General features: G+C 40.3%; 1 protein-coding gene across 18 annotated transcripts in view; it reads left to right on the top strand.

The window, feature by feature from the left end:
* Nucleotides 1-18,056, top strand: part of phka1 (phosphorylase kinase, alpha 1 (muscle)) — a 148,467-nt gene that overhangs the window by 19,401 nt on the left and 111,010 nt on the right. For 14 of the 18 annotated variants that reach the window (XR_004219457.1, XR_004219455.1, XR_004219456.1 and 11 more), the window contains exons 16-31: nt 208-317; nt 473-617; nt 2,847-2,925; nt 4,168-4,334; nt 4,701-4,871; nt 5,518-5,612; nt 7,183-7,322; nt 8,118-8,274; nt 8,643-8,722; nt 9,850-9,928; nt 10,858-10,987; nt 11,656-11,757; nt 12,167-12,282; nt 13,478-13,516; nt 15,755-15,784; nt 17,788-17,961. Coding sequence is in view for 4 of the 18 variants with exons in the window: in XM_031890233.1 (XP_031746093.1) it covers nt 208-317; nt 473-617; nt 2,847-2,925; nt 4,168-4,334; nt 4,701-4,871; nt 5,518-5,612; nt 7,183-7,322; nt 8,118-8,274; nt 8,643-8,722; nt 9,850-9,928; nt 10,858-10,987; nt 11,656-11,757; nt 12,167-12,282; nt 13,478-13,516; nt 15,755-15,784; nt 17,788-17,961 (1,814 nt within the window). In the remaining 14 variants the exon portion in view is untranslated. 18 annotated transcript variants of the gene reach the window in all.

Raw genomic sequence — 18,056 nt, 5'->3', positions numbered from 1 at the left:
ACAATAAGATGGTGAGAGAGCAATATATATATTTTTTATTCTAGCATAGGTAATATTCTGTAATGCTATGTTCCTATATGTAGTTATGGATACCAAAATACAAACTGACTAGACTGGCAAGATTAATACTTGGGCCCTTTTTCTTTGAGATAAACCCTGGATTTGGATTATTTATAATGTCCTTTTTAAAATTATTTGTGTTACCAGGTCGTAACCGGAAAATGAATCTCAGTGGAAGACCCTACAGAAATATGGGCGTTCTGGGTACCTCAAAGCTCTACACCATTCGCCAGAACATCTTTGCCTTCACCCCACAGGTGAGAGGACACTGGCTTTTGCTAGAATTCTGGAGAGTTAGAATAAGCTTACTTTAAGGTTCTGCAAGAGGGGGTAGTACTGGTCCAGTATTTCTATTTAAATGAATAAAGAATGAAATGAATCCAGCAGTTTGAATTTGCTTCTGCTATATCAGTTCATAGATCAGCAGCAGTTCTATCTGGCTTTGGATAACCGGATGATTGTGGAGATGTTGCGCACTGACCTATCTTACCTGTGCAGTCGCTGGAGAATGACCGGCCGCCCAACCATCACCTTCCCAATCTCTCACACTATGCTAGGTAATCTCCCCTGTCTGTAGTTGTGGACAAACTGATAAAACTTAGGGCAATGGGACACAAGGCTGTTACGGGTTTTTGTTCCTTATACTAAAAACCTTGTATAAAAATGGCAATTTGACACTTCTCACTTAGGATATAAGAGGGGGTGATTAGATTAAATTTTGAATGAAATATTAGCATTTATGTTAAGTGACCTACTAAAGATTGTTGCTAAAACTGGAAAATATAAATCAGTAAATATTGTCCTTTTACATCTTTTCCCTTGATCCACCATTTTGTGATGGGCTGTGTATTATAATAATAATAAATAAATAATAAATAATGCAGCTTTAACTGTAATAGGAAGAAGTGTGGGAGCTCAAGACAGAACTTTGTCCATTTGTTGGCTGATGCGATCTAACATGTATGTGTACATGAATCGTATGATCCCAGGAGGCGGCCCTTAATTCTTACATTTTCTATTTAGGAGTATCTAATGGCACAACCTACTGAAAAACTATATTTTTATGGAAATGGTTTATTTAAATGAAGCAGACTTTTACATATGAGTTATTTTGTGCAATACATTTTTGTAGAGACCTACGTTGTTCAGGGGTATAGTTTTCCTATAGTATTGTTATACATTCAACTTCAGTGCATTTCTTATACAGACAAAACATTTAAAACCTTTTACTGAAGTAGTAGTAGTATATAGTATAAGTAAAGTGAACTGTAGTCTCATACTACACCAGAATTAATGTACTTTGAATGTTAGTGTAACTCATATTTAGTGGACCATATGAGAATGTAGGGGACCTTTAAGATCACAAGGGAGCTAAAGATTTAATTTGGATACACGGTTGTGCATGCTTGGACAGTATTCACAAAGGTATGTTGTTCCCATACACTTATAAATTGCATGGAGTGCCAGTGCGCTTGCTGAGTGTGCTCTGAACTGTGCAAGAGTGCAAAATACAAGCTGGTACCTGCCTTATGGAAGTGTTATTTCCAGGGTTCCATTAGCTGGTTGCACCTACAAATAAGTGAATCACATGCTAATTTAGTTAGTGGTGTTAAGTGCCAGAAGTGAAGCTGTTTGCACACAAAAGCAGTAAGAAAAACTTTTACGTATGTATGAACCCTAAGTGAATTTTGCTTGATGTATGCAGCACATTTAGTATAGGTCTCTGGCTAACCTTGCTTATGCATTGCTGTTATATTTATGAATCAATTCAGGATCCTTAATGTTGTTCATCTCAGTGGGTGTCTGTTAGTTGTTTCCTTAATGATAAAGGATTTACAATTTATCATTTATAACAGGCTCGGTTGCACCAATAAGTTTCTGAAAAAGCAGCAATTTTTCTTCTCAAATTAAGCTCGAGGGAAAAAAGAACAGTATCCTATTGTGTACATTTTTAATAAGACATGTTGCTCAATTTTACAGTTACATAGTTATATAGTTAAGTTGGGTTGAAAAAAAGACTGAAGTCCATCAAGTTCAACCCTTCCTTATAAACCCAGCACACACATAAACCTATAAAGACCTATTTATACACTCACATACATAAACTATATATACTAACATCAATACTAACTGTAAATATTAGTATCACAATAGCCTGGGATATTATGCTTGTTCCAGAACTCATCCAGGTCCCTCTTATAGGCATTAACAGAATCTGCCATTACAACATCACTAGGAAGGGCATTCCCCAACCTTACTGCCCTCACCGTGAAAAACCCCCTACGCTGCTTCAAATGAAGGGGTGGCCTCTGGTACGCTGATCCTTTTTTTGGGAAAAATGAACACCCCATATCTGCCTATAATCCCCTCTAATGTACTTGTACAGAGTAATCATGTCCCCATGTCCCCTCGCAAGCACCTTTTTTCCAGAGAAAACAACCCAACCTTGACAGTCTCACCTCATAGTTTAAATCTTCCATCCCCTTTACCAGTTTAGTTGCAGTCTCTGCACTCTCTCCAGCTCATTCATATCCTTCTTAAGGACTGGAGCCCAAAACTGCACTGCATAATCAAGGTGAGGCCTTACCAGGGACCTATAAAGGAAAAAAAAATATGTTTTCATTCCTTGAGTCAATGCTCTATTTAGGCAGGTAGGTATAGGCTGCTTCACTGCTGAACTATTGTAAGAAAGTTTCAATAGAGTATGTGGATTAAGAACTTCTTGGAGAAATCTGTATCGTATTCCTTTTGTCTTCTTATGCTTTATTCTTGTTCTTTCCCACTAGATGATTCTGGTAATGACCTTGACCCAGTTGTCCTTGCCACAATCAGAAAACTACAGGATGGATATTTTGGGGGTGCCAGGTAAACATTTGTCTTATTCATAATGTACATAGGTAAGAGCATGTAATGTTGGGCAAATATAATATATATAACAAGCAGATGTGGAACAAGTTTTTCATCGGGTCCAGACTAGCAAGCTGGAACTTCTAGCTAATGCCATGGACAGGTGCTTTATATTGTATACCTGAAATTCCAATATGTATAGTTATAGCTCACTTTTAAACTTTCATAGCACCATATTGTGCCTATACAATGCCTGTGCAAATTGGGAAAAGTGAAAAGTAGGTGGGCTGTTTGTAAGATCTAAAACTAAACTAACACTACACTAGTTGTGGTACAACATAATTGGAATTATCTTTCAAGCACTTTACTACACAAGCATGTAGTATGGGGAAAAGGTCCATAATAATATCTACTTATTCACAATACCTAACCAAGTAGTTATTATTAGGGGTTGTTTGTTCTACCCCTCGATTTAATCAGTAACGTAATATAGTGAGATTAAAATGTTAAAGTGCTTTAAACTGTGAAGATGGAAATCCATATTATGATCTTGTTATTGAGAGATAAAGCACAATACTGTATTTATTGATGGCCTTGCATTACAGACCTGGAAGAGGCTATGGTTATGTGCCCATTCCTGAAGTGACTTCTGTTTAGTTGGGTCTCTGACTTAACTGCTGAACATAGTACTCTAGGAGCATCCTGACTTTACACAAGTGTTAAAGGAGAACTAAAGCCTAACAAAAGAAGAATGGCAGAAATATTGTACATAGCATTTTGGGCTTCTGTACCAGCCCAAGGCAAACACAGCCCTTTAGCAGTGAAGATCTGTGCCTCCAACGATGCCCCAGTAGCTCCTCATCTTTTTTTCTGCTGATTTCCTGCACATGCCCTGTGCTGCTGTCAGTTAGGGAGCGGCTCACAATATACTGTATATATAGAATATAAATGTCACAATATAATGCTCCTTATGAACTAATTCAGATTCACATTACATGGCAGCTAAGAAACCAGTGCAATTAGCGTCAGAATTTAATAATCAGCCCTGCAGAGCACACTGAGTATATGCAGTGTCATTGATACTTCTAACAGAATCTAAGATGGTGACCCCCCTGTTCACAATTATCTGGGTAATAACTTCTCTAGAGATGCTAAACCTTTAGTCTGGTGCACTAATTTTGATATAAATATAATATTATTATTCTATTATTCTCCTTCAAGCTAAAAGGGCTAAAGCAATGACAAAACATTTGATTTCAGGACCCAGACCGGCTTCCTGTCGAAATTCCTAAACACATCCTGCTGCAAACACCTGAGCTTCATGGATGCCGGTGTGGAGGGTAAGCTGAGCACCTGGGGCAGTGTCAACCGTGGGGGCCAGCCAATCATCGTGCGGGAGCCAGATGAGGCCCCATCAGCCGATGATGGTAAGAGAGGGAAGGAAAGGAGGGAACCAAAGTTAGTAGTAAGAGAGCAAAGGAGAAATGGCAAATTTGCCAAGAAGAGACTAAAAGATTTGCCAAGAGGGGGAAGGAAGCAAACGAGAGCGGAAAATGAGAGGAAGAAATTCAAGGGAAGACAATGCAAGGGCTAACTTATATTAACCTTTATAACTAAGCAGTGTGGTGTTTAAAGCATGGATACTAAGCCAAGGCAGAGATGTTCTCTGTATTAACCTTGGAGTTTTTTACTGTGCTGTCACTGCCATGACTGCATTGCTTCTTTCTGGCATCCTGAGGGTGATCAGGGTCTGGGTTATACTTTTCTCCTATAAAATCCCTTGTTCCTTGCAGAGGATGTGGATGACGAAGTGTCACTGTATCTTAATCAACTACTTGGCATGAGCTCCCCCAAACCAAGTCCTACATCACAGCGAGGGGGTCGGCATCGCTTTAAAGCTGCCATTCACAGTACACGAGATATGTTATCTCTGCGGAGCAAAGCCAAGGGTCTTAATGTGCAAGGTAAGTCAAGTGTTTCTAGGTAGCTTTTAGGAGATATAGTGAGAATGGGAGATATAAAAAGTGCTGGGAACCTGTTTTCCGGTGATGTTTATCTAGAAGCATGGATAGCAAAAATGAAGAATAAGGCTGTAGGCATAAAAGAAACAGGATGCCAAAACGATTAGGCCACAGGCTTTTAGACTGTTTGGTTCAGGCTTCCATAGATACCTGATAATACTGCTTTGGGTCCCTCTAGGGGGGCAGCCTCACAGTGTGAAAACCAATTTATTAGGCTAATGTCATACTTGCTTGTTCCTTAATTAGTGCAGAAATGCCTGAAACCACTCTTGCCACCTCTTACCATTTGTACAGGTTTATTGGCTAGAAATGCCCACTTTTGGCTTTTTCGGGGTGAAAACTTGCCGTACCAGTAAAGCATTTAATTTGAAAAGGAATTGCAGGGGCAGTTTTAGAAGCTACAGTGGAGGAGAGCACACTAGGTTAGGTTAAACATTAGTAGTAGATATTTTAATATAGTTATAAATATCCAAGAAATCTAAATAAGCTGGGATGTCTGTCATCACATGAAGAAGGAGCGGATTGATTAGACCATTGGCCTCTGGAACTTTCACTCTGATACAAATGTTTGTCCTTCTGTGGTTTCCAGACATACAGATGTACCTCCCATCAAAACTGTTCCTGGCATCACAGCCCTCCTTTGATTTGCTGGAATCGGCTCCGAGCTACCAGGCTTCAGGAAGGGTATCAAATTAAATCCATTTTTATTAAGTTTAACTGTTGTGGGGGGCATTGGATAATTTAGTTTTAGTGTATTTGTGAAATTGCTACGTTTTAAATGCAATTCCCAGTGATTTCAGACTAATAGGCCTGTCTTTGCTAAATGGTGCAAAACAGCATCTTAAATACATTTAGAATGATTTTTTTGGTATTTGACATGCTAGAGTACTGCATGGGTCTGGTTGGGCAGACCCATGTCTCCTACTGAGACCTGCTACCTGGCCCGCATCCATAGTGGTTTACTTACTAACTGTCCAGAAGTGACGTCACTATGGGCCAAAGTGACGTCACTCCAGAGTTGGATCAAGCAGGTACCGGGGTGCTTAATCATCAGGGGTGGGTGGGAGCACTAAGACCCACAGCTGACCTGGATAACCAGGCAGGGTACACACAAACTGCCGCCTAGTGTGGAAATCAGGAACTTTCTACCTAAAACCTGACTGCTTTGTGGGTATTCCACAGCTCCCCAACCCACTGCAGGTCTCTACAATATGCACAGTTTTTTTAAGGGGCAGTGTACCCACTTCTACAACATGAGTTGTCCTGTTCTAAAATTACCTTGACCTGTTGTAGTAACATAACAGTGTTACTCTTGAACTAAACAGGGCAATGTCTGCTGCTTCAGAGCAGCTGTAGGTGGAGTAGAAAGCAGATTCTATTGAAAGAAAATGTAATTCTCAATGATTCAACGTTTTTTTTGTAAAAGTAATTGCTATTGAAAGCGACAGTTATATTTTTATATTTTTATATTTTTTTCAGTTTCATGTACAAATAACTAAATCACTAATAAGGGCAAACGGGCAATAAGTTGCTTCAAATTCTTTAGGGTAAAGACAGACACAGCTACTAGTATCAGCTACTTGTCACGGCTACAGAAACAGACAATGCTAATCATTTACTGATAATTGTCCCTATGTGTGTTTTAGTAGAGACAGTTCTCAATACTGTATATGGCAAGGGATTCTCTGGCGTTTAGTAACCATGACAAGTAGTTGCTACTATGTAGGTCCGTGTGTCTTCAGCATTTGTATGAATTTGTTGCCTGCTTTTTTTATAATTGCAACGACCAATCACCCCATTAGTTTTCACACTAATTTGTAATGATATTATACTGCTGCTTATAATTATACTTTCTTTATCTAGGCAAAATAATATTTTTAGGTTTACAACCTGTTTATTTCCATGCCAAAAAATAAGCCCTCTGTATGATGAACTTCTCCTTATCTGTAAACCTAAAGCAGAGGTTACAGCTGGGAAAGGAAGGGGTTTGTTACTACAGGGCTCACTATTTCTATTTAAACAAACAGGGAGAGGTAGATTAGAAGGTAGGTAGATAAATTAAGAGGTAGTAAACAGGAGTCCTATTAATTGTGCTTATGTTGAACAGATGTGTATGCTTGTACTTCCCCTTTGAGTTAAATTTGCTTTACCAGGCTTATGTCACGTTAAATATTATTTGGACTTGATATGAAAGTTTGTGGGTTTATCTTTTATCCATTAAATGCTCTCTATTTGACATGTGGTTATTTTTAAGATCCCAACAATCCATGCAGAACTTCATCTTCCTAAGGACACAGAGGGGCAGGTAGATTATGCAGCTATGGTCGATCATTTACGGGAAACCAACAATTTACAGGAACAAGCGGACATCTTGTACCTGCTGTACACCATGAAGTTAGTATGTGCACATACCTGCGCGTTTTTATAAGCACACAAACCATCTTAATGTAAATTTTGACATACAGACACACACATACAAAAAAAATAAGTAAAAATATATATTCTCCCGTGACATTGCTGGGCAAAGACCCTATAGACAGGAGAACCAGAGTAAACATATCACCTGCTTCTCGAATGTTTGCTGCTAAGGATATGATGTAGTATGGTGTACCAGAGTAAACAATATCTCTGGCCCATTGGGTATTTGCTTTACCCCAGCTCCAGTGGCAATGGACAGAGGTACGTGGAAACCTCTGAAGTCAATTGTTTTGTAACAGTGGTAAGTGCTGTAATCCCACCACACCACAATCCAGTCATACTCAAATATGTTTTGATTTTTTGAATATGGGCAAGTAGGACACTTACACGGGGTATGGGGTGTCCCCCAATTCATGTTTTTTAGGTCAAAAGAGGGTTCTAACAGGTTAAAAGGCGATTTTTATGTGATCTAGGCTTAGTAAGGTATTAAAATCCATTAGAATGGAATCCATTTTGAATTCTTGCTTGAGACTATTGAAAACCCCAGGAAGCACAATGAATTGGGCAAACAGAAAAGACAGGGGTTTGCTGCAGCCTGTGTCCTCTGCTACTCCCCTGGCATCTGAATGCAGAATGCAGGCAGTGCTGTATTCATCATGGCAGCCTGCATTTCGGAGTGCTGGTTTCGGGCAGTGTGCTATTGCAAAAAATTATTGTTTTTGCAATTATCTGTGACTAAAAGGCTTAATGCTACCTTTCTTCCTACAAAAGAGGAGGAGATTGGGACACAAAAATATATGGACAGCCAGGTGTGACCGTTAAGGATCTCCTGAAGGATCTGTATGGTAAAGTGGGTTCCATGCGGCAATGGGCACTGATCCGAGGCATTTCTGGGATACTGAAAAAGAAAGTGGAGGCACTGGATGAGGTAAGAAGGGGATTTATTTGCTCTGTTGCACAAATGGTTCTTCTCTAAGAGATAAAGACACAAACATTGCACTTTCTATTTCTCCTCTAACCTGAGCTCCATGCGTGCTTCATTCCCCTTATATCTCTTGATTGTTCTATAAGTACACACTGGTTGCATTTCCATCCTTTCATTGGAACACTCTACTTAGTCTTCCTCATTTTGTTGTGCTTATGTACAATGCATCTGCCCCCCTCCCACAGGATAAGCTTCTTATAGAAACTTACTCTATGGATAGACGCACAAACTATCCCTCAGTCTATTTACTTTGTTATACTGCTTCAGAAAATAGTGCAAAATTGTTTCACACTTTGTGTTGTCTTCCTCAGGCCTGCACAGACCTTCTGTCCCATCAGAAGCAACTAACCGTAGGCCTGCCTCCTGAGCCACGGGAAATAGCCATCACAGCGTGAGTGCTTGTTAGCCCACGTAACACCTCTTTAGTTCTGTTGCAGTATGTTTGTGTGCATCATGGCTGTCTGTTGAAGCCTAGACCTTTACCTTTAAACCTCTTTGATTTTTTTGAGACTCAAGATCATTCCTTGGGACTCAGAAATTAAATAAAATTACACTTAATTAAGCACATAGATCTACAAAAAGAGTCCTACTATCATCTGCTTAATAAGCATAACCATGCAGGGGGAGATAGAAGTTGTTTTGATGAGCCAGGCGAATTTCTCTGTCACTTATACAGTATATGCAGTCCTTAGTTACTTAAGTTACTTAATCCTGATGATCTGAAACTAGCAGCAGTGGTGGGCAGCACAACTTGCTTGGGGTCCTTGATTTGATCCTAGCCAATGCACCCCAAGCAATGCATCTGTAAGGATTTTGTATGTTTCCCTCCGTACTTGCTTGGGTTTCCTCCCAAAAGCATGCAAACATGTTAACTGACTCTTGCTAAACCTGACCCTTGTGTATGTATGAATGTTATACAGGGACCTTAGATTGTAAGCTCCACTGGTGAAGGGACTGATGTGAATGATGTATAATCTCTGTAAAGCTCTGCAGAATATGCCAGTGCTATATGGATAAATAATAGAATTCTCCATTTATGGACCTGCAAATAAGGTGTATTTGAAGGAATGATTAAACCTGTAAAAAAAACATTGCACCTTTTATTACATAACCAGTTGCCATTTGTTTTATTTATTGTTTAATGACTTCAGAATGTGGGGATGGCCCCATCCAGTATCCACTATTCTGTATTGGGTTGGATGATTAAGGGAACATTGCCTAGCCCGGTGTAATGTTTTTCCAGTCATATATGATGCTGTCTCACCAGATCTTATTCAAAGCTCTCATTATAGGACCTACACCTATAGACTGCTTGTCAGACTGCTAAGGTTGGAATTACAGGACTTTCCATGTAAATTTATGTGTATTTTAAAGCTTCCTTAATGATTTATTATTCTCTGATGGAGTAGCATATACCCATATGCCCATAATTCTCCTCTATCTCTTGTTCTGGATCTAATCACAATATGCAAAGTAATAATAGAGGCATTCATTAAATTTCTGTTGTCCCTTCTTTAGGCCTCTACCTTATGAAAAACTCATTCGTCTTATTGATGAAGCCAGTGAGCAAAATAGGACCATATCCATCCTGACTCAGGTAATAAACTAATTTGTCTGGATTCTTTTGTCACTGTTGAAATCTGACCAGGGCACAAACTGGAGTTTGAATGTTCTTATTATTTGTCTGTTGGTTTCCTCTAGGTACTCTGCTTACCTTCCACACTCTAAAAATATACAGGGAGACAGGGTTAGAACTAGGGCAGGCTAGGGTAGGCAGTAGAGGCACATGCCTAGGAGGCAACAGTGGGTACTAGGCACATACCTGCCTGCTTACCCCTAAATCTAGCCCATCTCAAACTCACAGCTATCAGCAAGGCAGCAGCAAGCAAGAGGGTACGGGGAGGAATTGTGACAAGCGGTGGGGGTGGTGGGGTGCCAAGGCACGGGGTCTTGTCTTGGTTACCTTACCATTTGGCCTGGCACTACAGGCAGGTTAATTGGCTCCTGATACAATTGACAGTAGTGTGCACAAGTTAGAAAGATATCAGAAAACACTTATAGTTGGTAATGTTAGAATGTTAATAATACATTCATTAAGGGTTTGCTGTACAATTGTCTGAATGTGGGAGGGTCAACTTACAAAGGTAGGGGAGTGTTAAGTGTTAGGGCTCTGGCACACGGGGGAGATTAGTCGCGGGGTGGCAGACACGGCGGGGCGATTTCAGGAAATCACCGAAAAAGACTCGCGAGTCTTTTTCGCCGATTTGCGCGAAATCGCGCCGCCGCGTCTGCCATCCCACCGGCGACTTACATGTTCGCCGGTGGGATGGCAGGGGTAGGCAACTCGGGGAGATTAGTCGCCCGCAAACAGGGAGTTTTGCCGCGGGCGACTAATCTCCCCGTGTGCCAGAGCCCTTAATAACCAGGATCTTAGTGAAAAAGAATAGAACAACTGAGGAGCATAGTAATGTGTATGCAAGAGATTTGCTAAAGGCTTATAACCCAGCTGTTGTGTGTTGGCAACAGGAAATTATGGTGTATCTGGCAATGTACATGAGGACCCAGCCATCTCTGTTTGCTGAGATGTTCCGACTGCGCATTGGGCTCATCATACAGGTCATGGCTACAGAACTGTCCCATTCACTCCGTTGCTCTGGTGAGAACCTTTTGTAACCCTCAGCTTCCCTGTTGTGTCAGTCTGGTCCCTTAAATGAAGATGATAACACATTTAAGGCACGTTTCTATTCATACTATATACCAGATATTTTTGGGTTAAATACCACTCTTACAAGTCAAACAGTTGATTGTCTCCCCAGCTCATAACAAGATTACAGATACATGAAAACATATTTGTAACATTCACACTCCTGTAGAATTCAACAAATTCTGCCTGGCTTTCAGGCTGGGCCATCCTTTCCATTGGGTTCCTGAGGGGGGCAGCGCTACAATTTCAGAACCATTGCTATATACTATAGAGAAAGATCCTATTCATATGCATATCAGTGCAAATCACACACCAGCAACATAATAAGTTCCCAGACATAGATTCCCATCTGTCTTTGTCACAAAACTTCTAAGGCATTTCCAGTGAACAAGATTTGTACAACTTGCCCAAACACAGGGCAGCAAGTTACAGTGTTGTTTGTATAGTTAAGAAATAAACCTGTATGTATAACTGCATCTATATCTGTGCGTATAACTGCATGATATAACATATACACATTAATGGGAAGAAATGGAGGCTGACTTTAGTAGGGATATTTTGTGGTTTGCTCGAATCATGCAATACATGTCACATTTCCTGTCTTCTTTTGTGTTGTGTAGCTGAGGAAGCCACGGAAAGCCTTATGAACCTCAGCCCGTCTGACATGAAGAACCTTCTTCACCATATTCTGAGCGGAAAGGAATTTGGGGTAGAGAGAAGTGGTAGGTTTAATAAATGCCAACAATCCCAAGCTAGGATCAGCAATTTCAATTTTCCCTCTTACAGTGGAATTTCTGTAGAATTTCCCTAATGACCAATAGCCTAATCCTTATATCCGATCAACAAAATAGAAAACATTCAGTATAAATAACCACATATGCACTAGATATAAATGTCCAGGGACTGGTTTAGCATTACCAACACGCAGATGTGTGCCATAGGCCTAAGAGTGTGCAAAAACATGTGATATAAGTGGGGGATATCTCAGTACATAGTACCCAAGAACATAGTGTAAACATCCTAGATGCAATTAAGAGCTATTAAGTGGGTGCCTCCACTGATATTTTGTAGACTAAACCATAGTTGGCATATAGTAGCAGTGAATCCTTCTCACAGTTATTTACCCCACAGTACGAGGTGGAGAACCTTGGGTCAGTCCAGCGATTTCTATTCATGAACTTGGAGCTGTGGGAGCCACAAAGAGTGAAAGAGCAGGTATTACCCGACTAAAGAGTGAGATCAAGCTGGTGAGTTACATTAGATAAGTAGATAAATTTATTTCTTATGATCACTGTGTGTATTATTTAATTCTATACACACCAATGCATTTGATACATATTTGTTGCTTTATTTCCCTGCTTTACTTGCTCACCATGTGCCATGGTATACTGCCTTCCCTCTTTACTTGGTTGCCATGTGCCTTTGTAGAGACTAACCATAAACCTTGCCTTAATGGTGACACCCAAGGATACAAGAAACTCTTTGGTCCAGAAATACAGACTTTCTACTGTTGAGTGAGTTGGTGTGAGTTAGCATTGGCTAAGGCGAGGTACCAAATACAGAATTAAGTGTGTGTTTGTGTTCTTAAAGAGGTACATGGAATTAAATACATAGCAACGTAGCAATTTTTATAGTTGTTTTTATTTGCCTTCCGCTTCCGCCTCTTGCTAGATTTCAAATGGGGATCACTGACCCCAGGAGCCAAAAGCTATTGCTCTGTGAGGCTACAATTTTATTGTTATTTTTTATTAAGTATCTTTTTATGCAACCCCTCTCCTATTCATATTCCTGTCTCTCCTTCAAACCACTGCCTGTTTACTAGGGTAATTAAGACCCTTGCAACCAGACATTTGCTGAATTACCCAACTGGAGAGCTGCTGAACAGTTAAAAAAAAGTTAATATAAGAGTGAACTACCCCTATAAGGTCCCTGACACTGCTAGGTAACTTGCTGGCAAATCATGTTTTTGCCACAGGGAACCTTATAATTGCCAGCAAAAGGACAAGTAAGCAGGAAGCCTTAAAAGCATAAAGCTGGAGAATGGGTAGTATTACACCCGCTAAGTACACAATGCATGGGGTATGGGGGAGAGATAAAACGAACCAGTGTGCTGGGGAAACAGACAATACTTGCTGGGAAATGTATTGGTCCTGCAGGCATGAGGTGGGGCTATGAACAGAATTTAAGATGCTATGAGCCCCCTGTATGTGGATATAGATGGAGACAGTAGCTATAATTGGGGCAAAGGTGACAATGTTAAGAGTTGGAGTAATTCACTCTTTTATTCTGCTTATGTTTTACGTGTGTGTGTATTATATACCTGTGTATTGGTATATTCTGTGGCCTATCCCAGTAAATCCCATGCTTCAGGCCACTTTCCAGAACGTGACGTTACTTGTGTCATACCGGTTTTGTAAGTCATGTGATATTGTTTTTTTCCAGCTGGATAAACGTAGGCTGTCTCTGGCTGCAGAAGGCCAGGTGAAATATTCCTTCACTGTACATAAATCACTGCTGAGTTTACACGCGGCTGCTGAAACACCGCATGGGCTCTTCACTTGGGGATGAATTGCTTTACTGATTTCTTAATTGTTGCGCTTCTAAATGCACATTGCACATGTACTGATAATTAAATTAATCATTTATGTCACACTTGTGGTGATGGAGCACTTACCCTGACTGGTTTATAGGGCTTCCTGTTAGACACCAAGTCATCACATCATCTGGAGTTGGTGGCATTGGATCTTCCTCTTTACTTTATTTTTATAATTTTATTATATTTAGCTACTGTACAAGGTGCTCATTTACTGAGGGGCTGTAGCATGTAGTTTCATTACCATTACCATGCATTAGGGATTCTTCTGGCAGAATAATGTTTCCAAAAGCGTAAACCCAACTTTACTACTGCCAGAGGTTATGTGGAATGTGTACTGCATCTCCAAGGCTATTCTTAAATGGTCCATTCATAGTCAGCAAGAAGATGTGACGACAGCAGTTGTGAATGGCACAATACAAACAATCCATGCTTGTGCGGTGAAGTCAACTTCTTCTCAGAAAACTCATTTTCCTGCAGAATTTTACTTAGCTTAGGTTACTTAGGTTATCTTCTCTAATACCAACCCCAGAGAACACCTTCTTTACACCATCTTCAGCTACTTCTTACTGGCAATACCTACTAGCTAGGTCATGCCACATCTTCTTGAAACTAGCCCATTCCACTTGCTGGCCTCTGTTTAGGCTGTTTCTGTAACAGAGCCGCACACACATACATTTGCAGTTGGGGAGCTTACCCCATTTATTATGACCACTTTGATCAACGTTTCGGGGGGGGGATATGCCCTCCCTTCGTCAGGATCTCTGTTTAGGCTGTGGCAGTATAGGTAAGAATAAAACTGCAAGCCCAAGCAGTATCAGTACAACAAATAAAGTGTAAAATTGCCTAATCACGTTTTCTCCAAATGAAAAACATTGCTTGATAATGCTAGATTTTCCATTCCTTTACTTTGATGTAATACTGTCAAATGCTACAGTTTTCTCAGCCAATGTGGCAATAAGCTCTTACATCATACAATCATATAGATTTAAAATGACCAGATGTTCTGATCTTCTTCATTTCTACACAGCAAGATGCCTCTTCAACAAGTATGAAGCACTTCAAATATTTTGGTCTTCTCCAATAATGTTGCACTGACAAATTTTGCAATCTTCTTTAATGGTTTAACATTGCCATTTGCTCTTCAGTTATGTAACACTGCCAAGTTCATAGAAAACACAGAACCGGCACACAGAATTGCTCTTCCACAGGGGTGATCCCCTGTGTTAATTGTGTTAAACAGGCTGCGCACATGTTGGGGGACGTACCCCTTTGTGTTTTTTATGAGTATTCCAGGCGCACCAATCCCACTCAGTACGGATCACTGGAGTATAACTATACAGAGAGGTTGGCTGTGCCTGTGGGTTCTCTAAACACTGCCAAGTCCTCCAGTTCTCCAATAATGTAACACTTGTAAATTCTCAAGTCTCCTACAATGATATAAAACTGCCAGACACTGCAGTGTTCTCCAATAATGTAGCACTGCCATATAATCCAGTCTTCTCTGATGATGCAAGACTGCCGCATACAATCCTCACCAACAATATACAGTACTGCTGTGGAATGCTTCAGTTTTTTTTCATTGATGTGCCAAATATTCCAGTCTTCTCCAGTGATGTAACACTGCTATAATTGTAATTTTTAATGAGTTCTGCTTCTCTGCCAGTGCTTATTAAACATCCAATATATAAAATATCAAAATTTCTAATGTCTTCAGAACCCAGTCCTTACGGATCTTCATTTATCTAGAATGGCTGCAGGAGAGTTCTTGTGTCAGAATAAACAAGTCTGCTATTCTCCTGCACTTGGGAGGTTCTTAAGGGCTGGCGTTAAGCATCCATGCATAATGTAATAGTTAATCTCTTATTCTTTGCCGCTTAATCACAACACGGTTTTGCTTTTTAGTGCAGAAAGTCCCAAAAGGTAAAATTCACCTTGAGAAAATTCTGCTTTGATTGATGTTAATTTGGAATAAATAATGGCTCTCATTACTCCATATCTTTTGGGTGTAGCATGCCTCATGTCGCTTTGCCCACTAACTGCGTACACATAGTTAAATATTTAGTCCTATTTTATTTATAAGGCTACTGTCCCTAATTTGTTTTATTGTGTGCTTTTTGAAACAGGACATGGATCTATCTTCAGGAATGTCACTGGTAATTATTATGTTACTTGGATTGAAATACCATAATGCTTTAACAAATTGATGCATAACACACATAAGTAGGCTTTGCCTTCTATTTATATTAAACAAAGTGAAGGCTAAACACTGTGAAGGCTACCCACAGCCATCTTGGTTTCTGTACCAGCACTAATACTGTAAACCAGACACACATGAAGGGCTGTGACGCGCGGGGAGATAGGTTGCCGCGTGACAAATCTCCCTTGTTGCGGGCGACTAATCTCCCCAAAATGCGGAAGTTTCCTCTCAAGGTAACTTCCGTGATTTTGGCAAATTGCGCCGCCACGTATGCCATCCCACTGGCGATTTACATTCTAGCCAGTGGGATTGCATTTCCGGGAGATTAGTCGCCCGCGACAAGGTAGATTTGGCACGCGGTGACTAATTTCCCTGTGTGTCAAAGGGGGAAGGGTATGTTCACCTTCAGGCAGTTGTCTGAATTTAAAGAACACCGCTCAGACCAGGATCAATACTGCTAAATCTCTCTCTCCTCTGTTCTCCCTTTGGAAGGGATTGCCAATGCCAACTTGCATTCTGCCCAAACAGGAACTGGTTACTGCTCACTCCATCCTCTCCTGCATTGTTTGCATTTTATTGATCAGATTAGCTAAATCTTGCCAGACAGCAATATTAAAGATATGAAAATGAAGCAGGAGAGGGAAGGCATGCACAGAACTAGTTCAGTAATAAACTCTTGAAATGCAGACTATTGTCTGAGCTGAACATACCCATTAAAGATTAATTTAAGGATTAATTTTCTGAATGTAATAAGAGATTATTTTTATGAGTTCAGTTATTTAGGTTATTAATGGACAAAACCTTTACCCCCTCACCCAATTAGACTGCTTCCTATTCTTACTGCATGCAAAGAGAAGCTCCCCTGCCGTGTATACATAGTTACATAGGGTTGAGAAAAGACCATAGTCCATCAAGTTCAACCCATCCAAGTAAACCCAGCACACACAACCTATACTTACCTTATACACTTACATACATAAACTATATATACAACCCCTTATACTAACTGTAGATCATAGTATCACAATAGCCTTGGATATTCTGCTTGTTCAAAAACTCATCCAGGCCCCTCTTAAAGGCATTAACAGTCTGCCATTACCCCATCACTAGGAAGGGCATTCCACAACCTCACTGCCCTCACCGTGAAAAACCACCTACGCTGCTTCAAATGGAAGCTCCATTCCTATAATCTAAAGGGGGGGCCTCTGGTGCGTTTTTATGGGAAAAAAGAACACCCCCCATCTGCCTATAATCCCCTCTAATGTACTTGTACAGAGTAATCATGTCCCCTCGCAAGCGCCTCTTTTCCAGAGAAAACAACCCCAACCTCGACAGTCTCACCTCATAGCTTAAATCTCCCATCCCCTTTACCAGTTTAGTTGCACGTCTCTGCACTCTCTCCAGCTCATTAATATCCTTCTTAAGGACAGTGCTGGCACATATTAGTGCAGGATCCAATATTCCTGGGGGGTTTTCTCACATCCCGTCATATTTTAACTTGTCAGTTTCCCTTTACTTGAAGGGGACTTATACCCACTGACATACCTTAAAGAGAAAATAACCCCCCCCCCCTTTTTCCTTTTTTTTTTTTTTTACATGAACTCAATCTGTTGAGCTTGTGTAGGAAAGATACATAAACACTATCTGAACTTCCAGATATAAATATAAATGTATTTCATTTTATGTATCTCCTGATATACTTAAGCCCAACTGAATGAGCTCATGTCAAAGAGGGAGGTATATTTTCTCTTGAATTTAAAATTGATCGGTGTGTACTTGACGGATCTCCAGAAGTTTGTTACTGATGCAAGAAGAGCTTTCTGTTGCTTCTCTGCTCTCTTATTCTGTTCCCTGTGATTGGGATGATAGAATTGAGTAGAGAATTGTCAGCAGACCTGGACAGAACAGCAGAAGATGCACCATTGTGTCTAACAATCTACTCTCTGTTTTCCACTTAAGAAACCCGGTGATTCCCTCTCTGTGTCTGGTGATCTTTCTACTTCCACTATATCAGACAGCGATAGTGCCAATGATAGCCGCCAAGGCCAGTGGCTTCGAAGAAGGCGCCTTGATGGAGCTTTAAACAGAGTGCCTATTGGGTTCTACCAGAAAGTTTGGCTAATCCTGCAAAAGGTGGAGCATATTAAACTGCACAAATATGTGCTATGCTGTTTGTACACTTTTATTTTTTTTTCATTTTACCATTATTATTGTTTTTTTTTGTTTAT

This window comes from Xenopus tropicalis, chromosome 8 (assembly GCF_000004195.4).
Source record: "Xenopus tropicalis strain Nigerian chromosome 8, UCB_Xtro_10.0, whole genome shotgun sequence".
Lineage (NCBI taxonomy): Eukaryota > Metazoa > Chordata > Amphibia > Anura > Pipidae > Xenopus > Xenopus tropicalis.
This window is presented reverse-complemented; position numbering and strand designations above follow the sequence as displayed.